Source organism: Herpailurus yagouaroundi, unplaced genomic scaffold, assembly GCF_014898765.1.
Source record: "Herpailurus yagouaroundi ecotype Mexico unplaced genomic scaffold, PumYag 142, whole genome shotgun sequence".
In the NCBI taxonomy this organism is placed as follows: domain Eukaryota; kingdom Metazoa; phylum Chordata; class Mammalia; order Carnivora; family Felidae; genus Herpailurus; species Herpailurus yagouaroundi.
The window spans coordinates 28,438,801-28,453,192 of NW_024412397.1; the positions used below are offsets into that span (position 1 = coordinate 28,438,801).

General features: G+C 43.0%; 1 protein-coding gene across 2 annotated transcripts in view; it reads left to right on the forward strand.

Moving 5' to 3' along the window:
- Positions 1-9,843, forward strand: part of PSTPIP2 (proline-serine-threonine phosphatase interacting protein 2) — an 80,865-nt gene extending 71,022 nt beyond the window's left edge. For both annotated transcript variants that reach the window (XM_040478932.1, XM_040478931.1), the window contains 6 exons: positions 1,654-1,752; positions 2,638-2,734; positions 2,852-2,933; positions 4,382-4,416; positions 5,738-5,795; positions 8,184-9,843. In XM_040478932.1, coding sequence (XP_040334866.1) covers positions 1,654-1,752; positions 2,638-2,734; positions 2,852-2,933; positions 4,382-4,416; positions 5,738-5,787 — 363 coding nt within the window. In that variant the 3' untranslated portion in view covers positions 5,788-5,795; positions 8,184-9,843. The remainder of the gene's footprint in view (positions 1-1,653; positions 1,753-2,637; positions 2,735-2,851; positions 2,934-4,381; positions 4,417-5,737; positions 5,796-8,183) is intronic.
- Positions 9,844-14,392: the final 4,549 nt, after the last annotated feature.

Genomic DNA, 14,392 nt, shown 5'->3' on the forward strand with positions numbered 1-14,392 from the left:
GAAAAGGGGCTGCCCCTGCCTTATCAAGATCCTATCCCGCCATCTGGGCTCAAGATCCCATCATCCAGCTGTCTTTCCCTCATGCCTGTGTAAAGCTCCCTTCAGTGTGAACTTCTTATACCATTGTTTGGACAACTCAGCTCATTCTTGGTGTTAGAACCTACTGGTACTGGCTGTTGCTTCCTGTCTGCTGCCCTCTCCTCTCTTCACAGCCAGGCTTCCTGAAGGAGTTGTCTTCACATGCTCATTGCCCCTGCCTGTCCCAGCCTGCTGCATCTGGGGTTTGTCACCCCTGCTGCTGCTCGCTGAGGAACCAGACATCTCTGTGGTGTGAGGTCCAGCAGGCCTTTGCAGTTCCTGATCCTATGTGGCTTGTGTCTACTGTCTAACACTGTGGGTCACTATCCCCTTCCTAAAACACTCTTTTCTGCTTTACTTCTGTGACTCCACACTCTCATGGAAAAACCTAGAATAAGTCCCCCTTTTTAAGGTATAAAAACGTGCAGAGCAGTATCATATGCATTTTATAGACGCACAAATATTAGAAAAGCCGGCACAGGAATGATAAAGTTTAGGAGAATGGTTATCTGTGGGGAAGGAAGAAGGGGATCGAGTTCGGAGAAAGCACACAAGGGGCTTAAACAGAATCTGAGGCAAATATGGCCTAACTTGTTGACAAAGCGAGGTGGTCAATAGGTATGTATTCATTATATTGCTCTCTATGATTCTGTCCATGCGAAGTATTCTATAATAAAAATCACATAAAATCTACTGTTTATATGCTACATAAATACAAAATATAATAAACACTACATATATACCAAGTATGCTAAATACTAAAAGGTTTCCAATTAAAATAATGTATTTGCTTCAAAATATCCTAGGGAGTAGATGAGTTGGTAGGGATATAATAAAACAGAATTGGTTGTGAATTGATACATGTTCAAGCTGGTGAAGGGTCCATGTGCATTCATTATACTATTTTCTCTGTTCTTATCTATGTTTGAAGTTCTACATGATAAAAAGTTTTAAAATGTAATAGTGTTATATTCAACCTTTAAAAAGTACATTAATATATAACATCCACCGTTGAATAGCATCCCCTTTATAGAATAATAACTTGATTTTCCTAAAGTTGATACTTGCTTATGTCCAAGAAGCTATTGTTCAGGAAGTGACTTCTTAAAAAACTTTTTTAGTTAAAGAAACCTTCAAACATAAACAGAGTTGGAGGACAAGTGCATGTTCCCCCACGTTCTCGTGAACTTCAGTGATTATAATCATCTTGCCAATATTCAGTCATAGGGGAATTTCAATGTGAGGCTCTGGCAAGCTGCCCACGTGGAGATGCCCACCAGGCAGTCGGAAATGTTAGCTGGAATTCAGGTTAGACCCTTGGCATCTGGGCTCATCATTACCTCTTACCTTCAGAACTATATCCAATCCTGTTTGTGTCAATACCATATTAGAATACTATTTGCATTCTTTGCCTGCAGTAAGAGTTTATGAGTTTCCTTGGTAGCAGGGAATATCCTAAATGGGACAATAAGCTTACAGATAATGAGGGTTGACACTGTTTCTTAAGTCATAGCCAGTCTAGACAAATGTCTCCCTTCTCTGTATATGTACGGACATGTAGTTATGTTTCCGCAGATGTTCGAAGCTCAAGAATGTGAACGAATAAACTTCTTTCGGAATGCGTTGTGGTTACACATGAATCAGCTGTCACAACAATGTGTCACAAGTGATGAGGTAAGTCAGAAGCATCCATGGAGGATTCATGAGAGTGGGAGGAACCATAGGCATTTATTAGTGCACCCTCCTCATTTGAGGCCCAGAGAGGTATAGTGACTTGCCCGAGGCCACACAGTGAGCTGATAGAAAGACCCAAATAAACACCTAACTGCCTGACTCCTAATCTGCTTTGCCACCATGACTTTCTCTTTAAGGAATTCATAGGGCAGGAGAGCGGAAAAGGGAGACCCAAATGTAGTTTAGTTTATGGAAGACAGAGATGTCATAGCAAAGGGTCACTCCAGGACACCACCAAGCACTAGGAGACTGACCCATGCCCGGGCTAATGATCATGCCAGGGCTCAAGATTTACTTCAGCGGCATTCCCACAGCCAACATCCAGGTTTAAGTTGTGCATAGCAACCCTCATGGGGTTTCCAGACCTCAAGAGGGATTAGAATCAAATTATCACAACCTTCTTTGCTAAGAAATAGCCACCCTCACTTGGATGGGACATTCACTTGAGGAGAAAAATCAAACACTTGGAAAACCTGTAGAATCGACTAGAAGAGCTTTTTTCCAAGTTAATTCATCTTTGCATTTTGTGTGTGGCTTTGGTCTTGGTATCTATTTTCTTTGTCCCGTCAGTGTTAAAGACAAATCTTTCTGTGAAGGTTTTTATGCAGTCACAGAGATAACATTTCTTGTCATCTTTAAAACAATTTTAATAGCAGATATGCACCAGAGAAATCCCTTTATATGAGTCTGGGACTTAGGAATGTCTCTTTTTCTTTTCAAAACAAAATTTGGAAGAGCCAGCCATTCATCAAACCTGTTTTAATAAGCTGTGTCACAATTATTCACAGACATACCTCTATGCTTGATTTGTCTTCTTTTTGTCAGATGTATGAAGAAGTCCGTAAGAGCTTAGAGGCATGCAGCATTGAGAAGGACATTGAGTACTTTGTGAACCAACAAAAAACTGGACAGACTCCACCAGGTGAATGGAGTGGTGGGGCGGGGCATTTATTTAAGCAATTCTGCTAGTCTTTTGTGCACATGTCATTGAGAATGGGAGACACCAGCATCTTAATATTTTGTTTCTTAATTTCCCTAGCACCCATTGTGTATGAGAATTTCTACTGCCCCCAGAAGAATACAGCCCCACAGGGAAAGGCTCCAGGGCCCAACTTACCAAGGTAATAACCACCTACCTTTCACATGAAGAAAAATACTTAAAACATTTTTTTTAATGTTTATTTATTTTTGAGAGAGAGAGAGACACACACACACACAGAATGTGAGCAGGGGAAGGGCAGAGAGAGAAGGAGCCACAGAATTCAAAGCAGGCTCCAGGCTCTGAGTTGTCAGCACAGAGCCCGATGTAGGGCTCAAACTCACAAACTGTGACATCATGACCTGAGCCGAAGCTGGACAGTTAACTGACTGAGCCACCCAGGCTCCCCGAAGAAAAATACTTTTAATAAATGTTGTTATCATTAGTGTTCTAAGAGATATTGGAACACATCTACCCCTGCATTTGCTTAAGTGAGGTTGCTAGATTTGGAGAAGTAGCATTTTTTTTAAATTTTATTTTTTATTTTTTAAAAATTTACATCCAAATTAGTTAGCATATAGTGAAACAACAATTTCAGGAGTAGAAGTAGCATTTTTAGGACAAATGTTAAGTGGATTTTACCAGTCATAGTTTAAGGAGGACCATATTATGCTTGAGTGTGATTATTATGATTCACGCATGAATCCTATACTTTTCGTAGAGCTTGTAGAAAGCAGAACTCTGGCCCCCTGTGAGTCAACTGACCTACCTGTTTTGGTAGGGCCCAAGAGTAAAGAATGGTTTTTATAACTGGCTGAAAAAAGAAGAAAAGGATACTATTTTGTGACACATGGAAATGATATGAAGTTCATGTGTCAGTGTTCATATAAAGTTTTATTGGAACCTGATCATGCTCATCCATTTACATTTTTTCTGTGGCTACTTTTGCATTAGAGTTGGCAGAGTTGTGACAGAGCTGCCTTAGTGGCCAGCAGAGCCTACGTCATTTACTGTCCCTTTGCAGAAAGAGTTTGCCACCCCTGCTTTATCTGAGAGAAAAGAAACTTCTGTTTCCAGCACAGTCAACTTGAAATCTAGGCTGTTGAATTTCCATTCCAGTTTTTAAAGAGAAGGGAGTATTTGAGGGAGGACTGGATGGTCATCATCAGTATTTAAGAACACCAGGTGCCATTCAGAACAGGTCATGTGAATGAGCTCATTTCCTCGCAGTGAGGTGGGAATTGCTTGGATTCCCCATCTTACGTGTGGAGATGTTGAGGGACCAGGAGGTCAGGAAACCACATGCTCCACAGTAGAGACTTTCCTCCTGCCTGTTTGGGGTGCTGGGACAGGGCTCTGGGCTTCCTGAGTCCTGTGCATCCTGCTGTCCTGCTCACCAGCATAATAGAATGCCGGCAGCCTAGATTCCGGTACGTCAGTGTTGCCCGGCTTTTGCTTCATCTGAACTTTTCTTGACTCTTCAGAACAGAAACCAGATCTGATTAGCGTGCAGTATGACTGGGGCGTGAAGACCAAAATTACAAACTAATGAGAACTTATCTGAAAGACTTTGCTTTTCATCTCTTACAGGAGAGGACCTCTCCCAGTTCCTAAAAGTTTACCAGGTACGATGTCAAGAAAGACCCTTCAAAATACTCATGTCAGGTTCTCTTTAAGGTTGAGTAGCTGGAATGTTGAAATAAAGGGAAAGAAGGGAATAAATAGAAATAAATTCTCAAGAGAACGAGCCTGTATCAGGATCTTGATGTAATACTGTTTGTCAAAGAGTAGACTTTGGTAATTAGGGGTCTACTTTATTGCCTGTCAAAGAGAATTCAGTTCCTGGAGTACCAAAAGAAACTTATTATAAGGCAGTCTTACCTAAGAGATTATTTCAACTTGGACCATAAGAGAAGCAAAGTATAGTTTCCTTTGGATTACACAGAAACGTAACTGATAGAAGTTATGTCTAGAAACACATAACCTAATAGTATATATCTGCATACTGGCCATAACTGGGTCTGTCACTCATGACTTGGTCTCTTTTTAAATCCTATCAGAACTCCTATGATACCTCTAGGACAACCACACATTTTAGCTTTTTTGTTGTTATTGTTGTTAGTTTTATTCCTTGGATAATTATAAGATCCTTGAAGGTGGATAATTGGTTTTCTCCTGTATCACTCATAGCACTTAACACAGTCCTGAGCACATAGGAGGTGCTCAACAAATATCTATTTTTTTGAGTAAAAGAAAGGTGTACTTACCTATGTTCAAGGGAAGAGGGAACTTATGCTGCATATCATGGTTTACTAAAACTTCAGTGACTGAAAAGAAGTTTAGGACCTGAAATTATAATAATATTTTTGAAAAATATAAGGATTTAAGTTATTTTACTTTAAATGTTTATTTATTTTTGAGAATGAGAGAGAGAGTGTGAGTGGGGGAGATGCAGAGAGAGAGAGGAAGACAGAGGATCTGAAGCAGGCTCTGCGCTTAGAGCAGAGAGCCCGATGTAGGTTTCAAACTCATGAACTGGGAGATCATGACCTGAGGCAAAGTTGTATGCTTGACTGAGCCACCTAGGTGTTCCTGTTATTTTATTTTTATAAAACAATTACCACCTGATAATGTGGGACTGATTTTTGTCTATGTCTTAGCTTGAAATCTAAGCTAAACCTTGAAGATGGCTTTACTCTAGGTGCCGCTATCTGCACATGGATGAAAAAGGGCAATGAAATCGTGGTAGTGATTTCCAGAATGTATGCGTGAATCTTCTGTGTGTAGTCTTGACTTTCATGGGTAGGTTTCGTCGCCGGATATGTTTTCTTTTTACAGAAGGGCAGTCAGTAGAATCTTTAAGTGGAATGTCTTGATTTGAAAAGGGCTAAGAATCTTACCACGAAGCAGTATTAGCTTAATGTTGCTCTGTTCTGCCCTTTGCAGATAACCCTGATTATTCTTTGGTTGATAACTACAGTCTGATCTATCAGTAACATCAGTGGTAAGAACCTTTAATTTTCACATAATTTTCAAGTTGCATTTAGACTATTGATTGTGTTTTTGAAGTCTCTGAAGCTTCTTTACGACACCACTGCAGGCAGCAAGGCCTTGCCTCAGGCTGACCCGTGCCGTGGATGCACGTGATCCTGTGGGATGGCCTCTCTGGGTCCCACAATTGCAAGGGGACTGGAGCCCACGCCATACCTACTTGAATGAGGAGATTTTTCCTTCGTTAATTATTCTGCAACTCATTTTCTGCTCTAGTTAAGCTCTTTGTGGCTACAACGCACCCGCACCTATAACACAGCGCACACACAACGCTCACACAATGCCCATGATCCTCACTGTCTAATTTAGCCTTTCGTGTACTCCCCTATCCCCCAAAGGGGAAAAGTCAAGTAAAAAGAAGTCAGTGACAATGAGGCAAACACTGTCACACTCCCCTATCACACAAAGGGCGTTGGAGGGGTCATCTGGTATCAGATCATTACTACTCCAAGCTAGCAAACCCCAGGGATTCCTAGAGCAAAACTATGAGATGGTGCTTGTCTCTGACTCTCAGGTGCTTGCAACGTGCCCCAGGTCCATCTTTGCCTTCACAAATGTGAGTGAATGCCTCCGAGTCCAAAACAGCAATACTAAATGGAACTCTATAAAGTATAAATGTTTTAACCCAAACGGGTGTGTCTTGGGGCATGACAATATCCGTATAGATGAGCAAAGAAAAAGCTTGAAAGGATACATTCCCAAGCAAGTAGTAGTTTTTCTTTTTGTTTACTTATGTTTTCCAGTTTGCCTACAGTGAAACTTTGTTACTTCTTTAATAAAAGACAGTTTTGAAGAGTTGATCTTTTTGCACATTCCTGATGTTCCCAGGGGTGACAGGAGTGGGGACGGATTCAGGAACTGTGCCAGCCTCTCTCCCACCCTTCCTGGTTTGCTGTTACTGCCACTTAGGAAACAAAACAAGTTTTATTTCTTAATGTTTATTTATTTTTGAGAGAGAGAATGATGGGGGAGAGGCAGAGAGCGAGAGGGAGAGTTAGAATCCCAAGCAGGCTCTGTGCTGACAGCGCAGAGCCCAATGTGAGACTCAAACTCACCAACCATGAGATCATGACCTGAGCCAAAGTCGATGCTTGACCGATTGAGCCATCTAGGTGCCCCCCCAAACGGGTTTTAATGGTGCTCCATGGTGGCTTTCCTTCAGTGCTCTATAACACTGAAAAGTTCTTCAAGTGAGCACATCAAACACTGCTTGTCTTCAGTCCTCCAGAAACACCCACTTTGTGACTTGTAGCCCATTAGCTACATGGGATGGAAGCCATGTTGTTTTGATTGGGTAGAAATGATCAGCCAGTGTGTGTTTATATTTAAACATAAGTCCTTAAATTGCTTAATAAATGTGTTTAATATCTGAGCAACTTTGCTGTGAAAGATAATGGAAATGGAAGACCTAAAATACCTCAGCTGCTAACTGTACATAACTTTCTGACCTGCAAACAAATTGGGGTCTCTACAACTGGTCATCATTTCTTCATTTCATAAGGCTCCCTTTTTCTCATGAAAAGAGGCACGGCCCATATTAGAGGTAGAAAGGGACATGGGGAATCAAGGTGAAATCTGCCCTCTGGAACAACACCATGGAGGTGATGGCTGCAGGTAGGCCACTGGCAGCTCCGAGAGAGTTTGAGTTTTATTTTAACCTCCTCCTTTCCCACCCTCCCTTATTTGCATAAAGCACACATTCTAGTTGCTTAATAGTAACCTTTGACCCAGCAACTCTAGTTCCTCTGAGTTCAAGAACCTGCTGCTTCAGTGCAAGATGCTAATGCCAACACACGTGAGCTCTGTCATTTCACGGGGTTAGTATGTGGAAGCTCAGGGAACAGGACTCAACATACACATGTATCATTGACGGAGTTGAAGAGAATTTTACAGAAGGAAGTCTATCTTAGTTAATAACTTAGCTAAGCAATGTATCATGACATTTAAAGTAGTTTGAGCCTTTGGAAATGAAATAGGAATGTGTAGGAATTTAAATAGGAAGGCGTAGGAATTTGTGGTTTGTTTGGCATTGTTGATGTAGCTGCTATGCTTGTTTTTAATTCTGACATGTTTAGGGACAGATTATAACTTCTGAGCATCAAAAATATAAATATGTGTATTATTTGCATAAAGCAATGCTGTTGTCAACACAGTCCATTTTTTCATCACTTTAAAACACTTATTCCTCACTGTGTGCTCTCTTTGGCCAAGCATACTTATTCTTTCTTTTGTCTTTTTTTCTAAGCATACTTATTCTCATTGAATGATATGGCAAGGGGAGGAGTGAGGAGCTGATGTGAATGGTTCATTCAGATGAAATTTCTTTGTTATTTTCTTTCAGAAAACAAACCTTTTTCGGGCCGGTGCTTCTACAGCGTGGGAGGAGGCACTCAGAACAGCAGAATCCTTAGCCAAACTGTGTCAGTCGTGAAACTTCCAAGTGAAACCTTGCTGTAATTTTTTTTGTATTTTAAATTCATTGTAGACATTTAGATCAACTTAGGCTAGTTAAGTTCTGAAATTCTTAGAAGAAGTTTACAAATTGCCCCAGACTGAAGAATCATTCTTTCCTAGGCGGTTACTAACGTTGTGAGTGAATTGTGTTAGCTCCTAGGTCTCTGGATCTGGAGCCCTGACTCTTGTTGTGGGGGGGCAGAGGTGGCTGCAGAGGGGTATGAGCCATGAACCTGGAGGGGCTTCTTTGGCTCCGGGGACAGCTTGGCTGTAGAATGTTCACAGCAGCACGTGCCCTCGGTGGTGCACCATTTCAAATCACCTTCCTTTTTGGCTGGAAGACTTGGAGGCCATCTAATTATACTTTCCCATTTTACAGGTGAGGAAATGGGGCCCAGAAGTGTGAAATCAATTTCCTTATGGATTAGGGACAGAATCCAAACTGGAGTGTAAGCTCACCTCACATTACCATTCTGACTGATCCTTCCTCAGGCCATTGGTGCTTGTGTTGAAATTTCAGACGCCGAATGTTTTTTGCCGGCGTCTTTCCAGTTGGGAAAATAACCAGGGTTTAAATGTCAGATTTATTTTTATGGGAGTCCCTGTGTGTCCTGAACTTCTAGAGCACCATATTTAATTTAATCTAAGAAGCCACTGATTATAAAGCATGGCCATTATTTTACACACCACTGAGCAAGTTAGGTGAGGGAGTTGACATTCTCAGTGGGGGCAGAATTACTCATAAAGGGGTGAAAATTGGGACAGTTAAGGGTTAAGCCCATTTAAATTTGACTTGCTAAACTGGGGCGGGGGGAAGTACATCCTAGAGTCAGTGCAATAGGGTATTTGGACCTCAATTCCTAAAGAGAATTCGAGAGCTCCAAAGCCAGTCCTCAGTCCTGGGTCTTCACAGAGAATCTTTGCCCTGCTAGCTCCTAGAACTGTTTAAAACGTCAGTCTTACCCTTTCGCAGGTATTTGAGTCTTTCTTTTTGCTACCCACAAACAGCAGGGAGACAATGTCCCTTTTGTGTAATATCCACACGCCATGAGAAAATGGTACATTTTAGTTAATGACAAATTAAACTAGCACTGGTACTTATTCAGTATGTTGCTGGCCTTGTAACACATACTTTCTTCTCCTGCTCTATGCAGTAGCTTTCTCAGAACTGTGCACAAATTGATTGAAACATTTTCAATCAATGTTGAATCAAGATTGATTATTTCCCTTTAAGGTGTTACTGAAAGTGGCAGGTTCTCCTCATGACAGGAAGCTTGCATCAATTGGATATCCTTTTGAGAAACTGAAGTTTGCAAAGGGCCATTGACTTCCCCAAACTGAGCAGATTCAGGACATTTCCTTTAAGCTCAGAACATTCTAATTTTTAGGTATTTTATTTATTGTTCACAATTCCTCAGGGATTTCACTTTTCTCTCTTTTGGTCAGTGCAATCGCTGTAAACGTGTTTTATGAATTGAAAATACTTTTATTTTATTGCTCTTTCAGTTTGATATGAAGTAAAATAAAGGTTCCTTGGAGATTTAGGATTTATTTTGCCTTTTTGTGTCGACCACGTCCTCCCTTCCAAGCTGTTGGACCCTCGTCACATTTGCTATTGTCCGATGGCAGTGGAGCAAACTGTTAGGAGGGGAACTGCCACATCACTTCCTACTGGTCCTTCATGACAAAGTCACTTGCCTGGGGAAGCATCACTCCCGCCTCCAGACTAGCTTGGATCCCCTGCTGGGTCCTTCTTCTCTCCCTTTTTTTCCTTGATAGTACGTGGTTCACTCTTGAAATTAATTGTTCAGAGGCTGTCTTCTCTCCTAGACGGTGACCTCAATGACTGCTATATCCCCAGCACCTGGCACGTTGTAGTGAGTATGAAAGAATGAGTGGCTAGAAAGAGAGCATACCTCGAGAAACAACCAGTTGGGAGTGTAGAGGGAGCGAAGCCAGTCAAATAAGTATACATGTTAAATTTAGTAAATATGATCTACCCCTAAGACTGAGGCTTCTTCATTTGAATTCCACCAGAAGCAGCCCCTGAGATAAGGCTTTGAGTGCAGGTACTTTTTCTGGGGGGAGGGATCCCAGAAAGCACCAGTATGGGAGTGGGGAGGTAAAGGGGGTGGAAGGAGGGAAGAGAGGAAGGCAAAAGAAACATGTATTATCAAGACAGCACTGCAGGCACCGGAGCTGTAGTCTGGCGGGGACTTGTACGAAACTGTGGCACACGCACCTCACAGATGGCTCACCAGTTAGGATGTTGCTGTGATATTCATTCCCCGGCTCCCTTCAGTCACTGGTTGAGGGCCACCCCCAGGAGGCATGAAACCCCTGGCATTTCTGGCCTGCTGGAAAGGCGGAAATGCCAGCAGAGTGGGATCCCGAATGCTGAGAGAGTCCTTGGGAGAGGCAGTTCCTGGCAGTTGCTAGTGGGCTGACGTTTAAGGAAATGGTAAGTACTGAAGGGAGGTGGTTGGTGCCCTGACGGGGTCTGACCCCTGCATGGCTCAGATCCAGCTGTGCCCCACATGGATTTTATTTCAGCTCGCCATCACTTCTTCAAGTTCCAGTTTCCAACACACACACACACACACACACACACACACACACACACACACACGCACACCCTAGGCCGTTTAGTAGGACAAGCTACGGTCCCTTGCTACAGATGGTCCTGAGTCTCTAACTGATATTCATCATCTCCTTCCTCTAGCAGCGTGTTAGGGAGTGAATTGTATTCTGCCCACAGCCCCCTCCAAATATATATGTTGAAGTCTCAACCCTTAGTACCTCAGAATGTGACTGTGTTTGGAGATAGGGCCTTTAACGAGGGGATTAAGTTGAAATGAGATCCCTGGGGTGGGGCACTAATCCAGTCTGGTGCCTTTCTAAGAAGAGAAAGAGGCACCAGGGGTGAGTGGGCCCGAAGGATGAGCTTGTGAAAAACAAGAGGACAGCCACCTGCAAGCTGAGGAGAGAGACCTCAGAGGAAACCAACCCTGCCAGCACCTTCATCTCGGACTGCCAGCTTCCAGAACTGCCAGAAAATTCATTTCTATTGTTTAAGCCACCCAGTCTGTGGTATTTTGATATGGCAGCCCTAGCAAATTAATACCACACATTCTAGATCCCCTTCGCACTTGGCAAGTCTACTGCTTGTCTAGGTTGCTCAACTGGGTTGGGTAATCCAGATCGTCATCCCTAAGGGTCTTAGCCCCTGGTTGTCAGGCTCTTATCAGACCCTGTTTGCTGAAATTGCTGTGTTTATCACAGGCAGGGCAATACCCAGAGGCACCCCAGTGAAACTCCTGAGTTCCAGATACATTCCCCCCCACCCTACTTTCCTCATGATGATCACCAATTCCTGCTGGGACAGTTACTCCCTTCTTGTCTTGCTGGTTTACTGGCATGACTAGGCATCAGCCACCATTTAGTGGAACCCTTTCTATGTCCCCCGGTTAATGCATCTCCTGGCAACCACATAGAGCTAGGTGCTCTAGTCCAGCAGAGCCTAAAGTTAAACACATGGGAAGCACCAATTTCCCAAGTGGGTCAGTGTGACCTACCCCCTCTTACCTCTTCACTCCCAGGCCTGTTTTCCACCCAGTGGAGTCAACATATATTACCACATTGCAGCCGTATAAGCACCATATATAACCTCATCTTTAAGACCAGCACCCCAACCCTGCAAGGTATTCTCAAGCTGCCACACTTAATAAGGCCATTCCAACATTCTATCAGGACAGTAGTTTCGAGGTGATGTGGTATATAGTAGACAAAGTGGAGCCCATGGCCATTTGCCCATTGTTGTACCAACTATACTGTAAAGTGAAGCTCTTGTTATAAGATATGCATTCTCAGTGGGGGCAGAATTTCTCATAAAGGGGCAAAAATCGGTTCTTGTTGGGCAAAACGACTCTTACTCTTCTTATGTTTAAAGCACAGACACACATATGGCACATATACAGAGATGTAGTATATCTATGGTATTAGAATTTCATGAGCATGGCAATTAAGGAAAAAGTGTCTTAAAAGGCTCTATAGGGTAATGAAAAACACCAGTCTAAGGTAATGTTACGTGGAATTTCATAATGATACATGAGACACTCTTTCAGCCTTTGGATAGTGGTGTTGGCCAAGGCACTCCCAGTAGAAAAGAATAATGTATTCTTGGAATCAATCCCAGTAGAGGTGAATCTCTGCTTCTTCTATAGTAGAAGAAGCTTAATGAATCACTTCTCACCAAGTGGCTGGTTGGTCTCCTTGGGGGATGATAACATATTAAGGGCTCACCTTCAGCTTCAGGGGCTAATTGATCAGACATTTAGCAATAGCCACTAGGGCAGGCCTGGTGAGGTGGGGAGGGGGGGGCCTGTAGAGTCTTCATTCCTGCTACCATGGTTACTCTGTTGAGGAGTCCACCGAGGAAGCACTGGGGTGGTCAAGGACAGAGACCACTGGATGCCACTGGATGAGTCATCCTTGCCACTTGGTTGCTCTGTACGTCCTTTGATGAGTTGTTTCTTGTGGGCACTGGTGTAAGACACAAAGATTTCACACTTCGTTGCCCGTTCTTTTGTTTTCGGTCTTCTGATCCTATTCCTTGGTCAATCGGTCAAGTCATGTGCCATTACCCAGCCGTTACCTTGGCCTTCTCTTCTTCACATCAGGCTGATGACCAGCTGTGTTACTTGATGCACTGCCCACTAGGAGCACTTCTCTTCATCCTAGGTGGGGCTGTAGCATAGCAGCCCACATATATATGAACAACAATTAACATAGAGAGATGATTTATTCTTGAACTGGGCATGAGTTTTTTTGCTCTTCTTCACCCACTGGGTTGAAGGAAGCCTCCTCTGAGGCCACAGGTATGAGCTGCAAGGAGAGGCATAGGTGAAGCAGAGGAAGTTGGGGGAGGTGTCTGCATTGCTTGTTTGAGTAGTGGCCTTCTGGATTTGCCCCCACCTATTCCAGAATGTACCACATGTTCCACAATGTACCCCACATGTTCCAGAATGCCCCCTGTACCTGACTCAGGGGGTCTAACTCAGGATAAAATGGTAATAACATTAGTTAATGTTTATGTTTCCTTTATAACTTTGACAAAATGCATCTCTGTCAATGTTACCATGGAGGCTTTCTGGCTTTCTTAGCCCCTAGTGATCTGACCTTGTAATCTTCTTTGGTACACCAACAGCAGTTGACAACCAACCCACTCTATAGTCCTTATAACTAAATTTGGCCCATATCTCTCAAATGTCAGGAATGTTCTATAAGACTGTCCTACTGAATCCTGCCCTAAGTCACCACAGATGAGGCCTCCAATCATTGTGATGCTTCAGCTTGGAGGTTACCGATTGTTCTATTTCTGTAAGCAGTGAGATCCTTGTTACCATATGGCTGGGAAGCAGTCTAATCCCAGAGTCCCATCCTGACATCTGAGTATCATTTCTGATACTGTCTTAGTCTAGGTTCCTCAAGGGGGCTTGGAGACCAGGACTTGAGATCAAGCTGTTCATTTAAGAGGTGTTTCCAGAGAACACTAGTAGTGAAATGGGAACTGAAAAAGGGAAGAGAAAGGAATGAATAAATACAAGGTTATCAAGGAAGTTGATAAGAAAGTTACTTATCACTGTGGGCAACTGGAGCTGAATCTTATGGGGAATTCTGGGCAGAGGCGCAGAACACAGATCAGATCGCAGTATTAATCTACCCTGGATGTGAGGGAGCTGAGCATTCGTATTTGCTAAAGCTGCTGTAATAGGGCACCGCACACTGGCTGGCTTAAACAACAGAACTGTGTTGTCTCACAGTTGTGGAGGTGAGAAGTCCAAAATCAAGGTGTTGGCAGAGTTGACTCCTTCTAAAGGCTGTGTAGGAAGGAGCTGTTCTAGGCCCCTCTCCTTGCCCAGTAGATGGTCGTCTTACCTCTATGCACGTTTGTGTGTCCATTTTCCACCTTTGTATAAGGACACTTGTCTTATTGGATTAGGGCCCACCCTCATGACCTCATTTTAACTTGATTACTGAAAGATCCTATCTCCAAATAAGGGCACGTTCCAAATAAGGTCACATTCAAGTACGGGG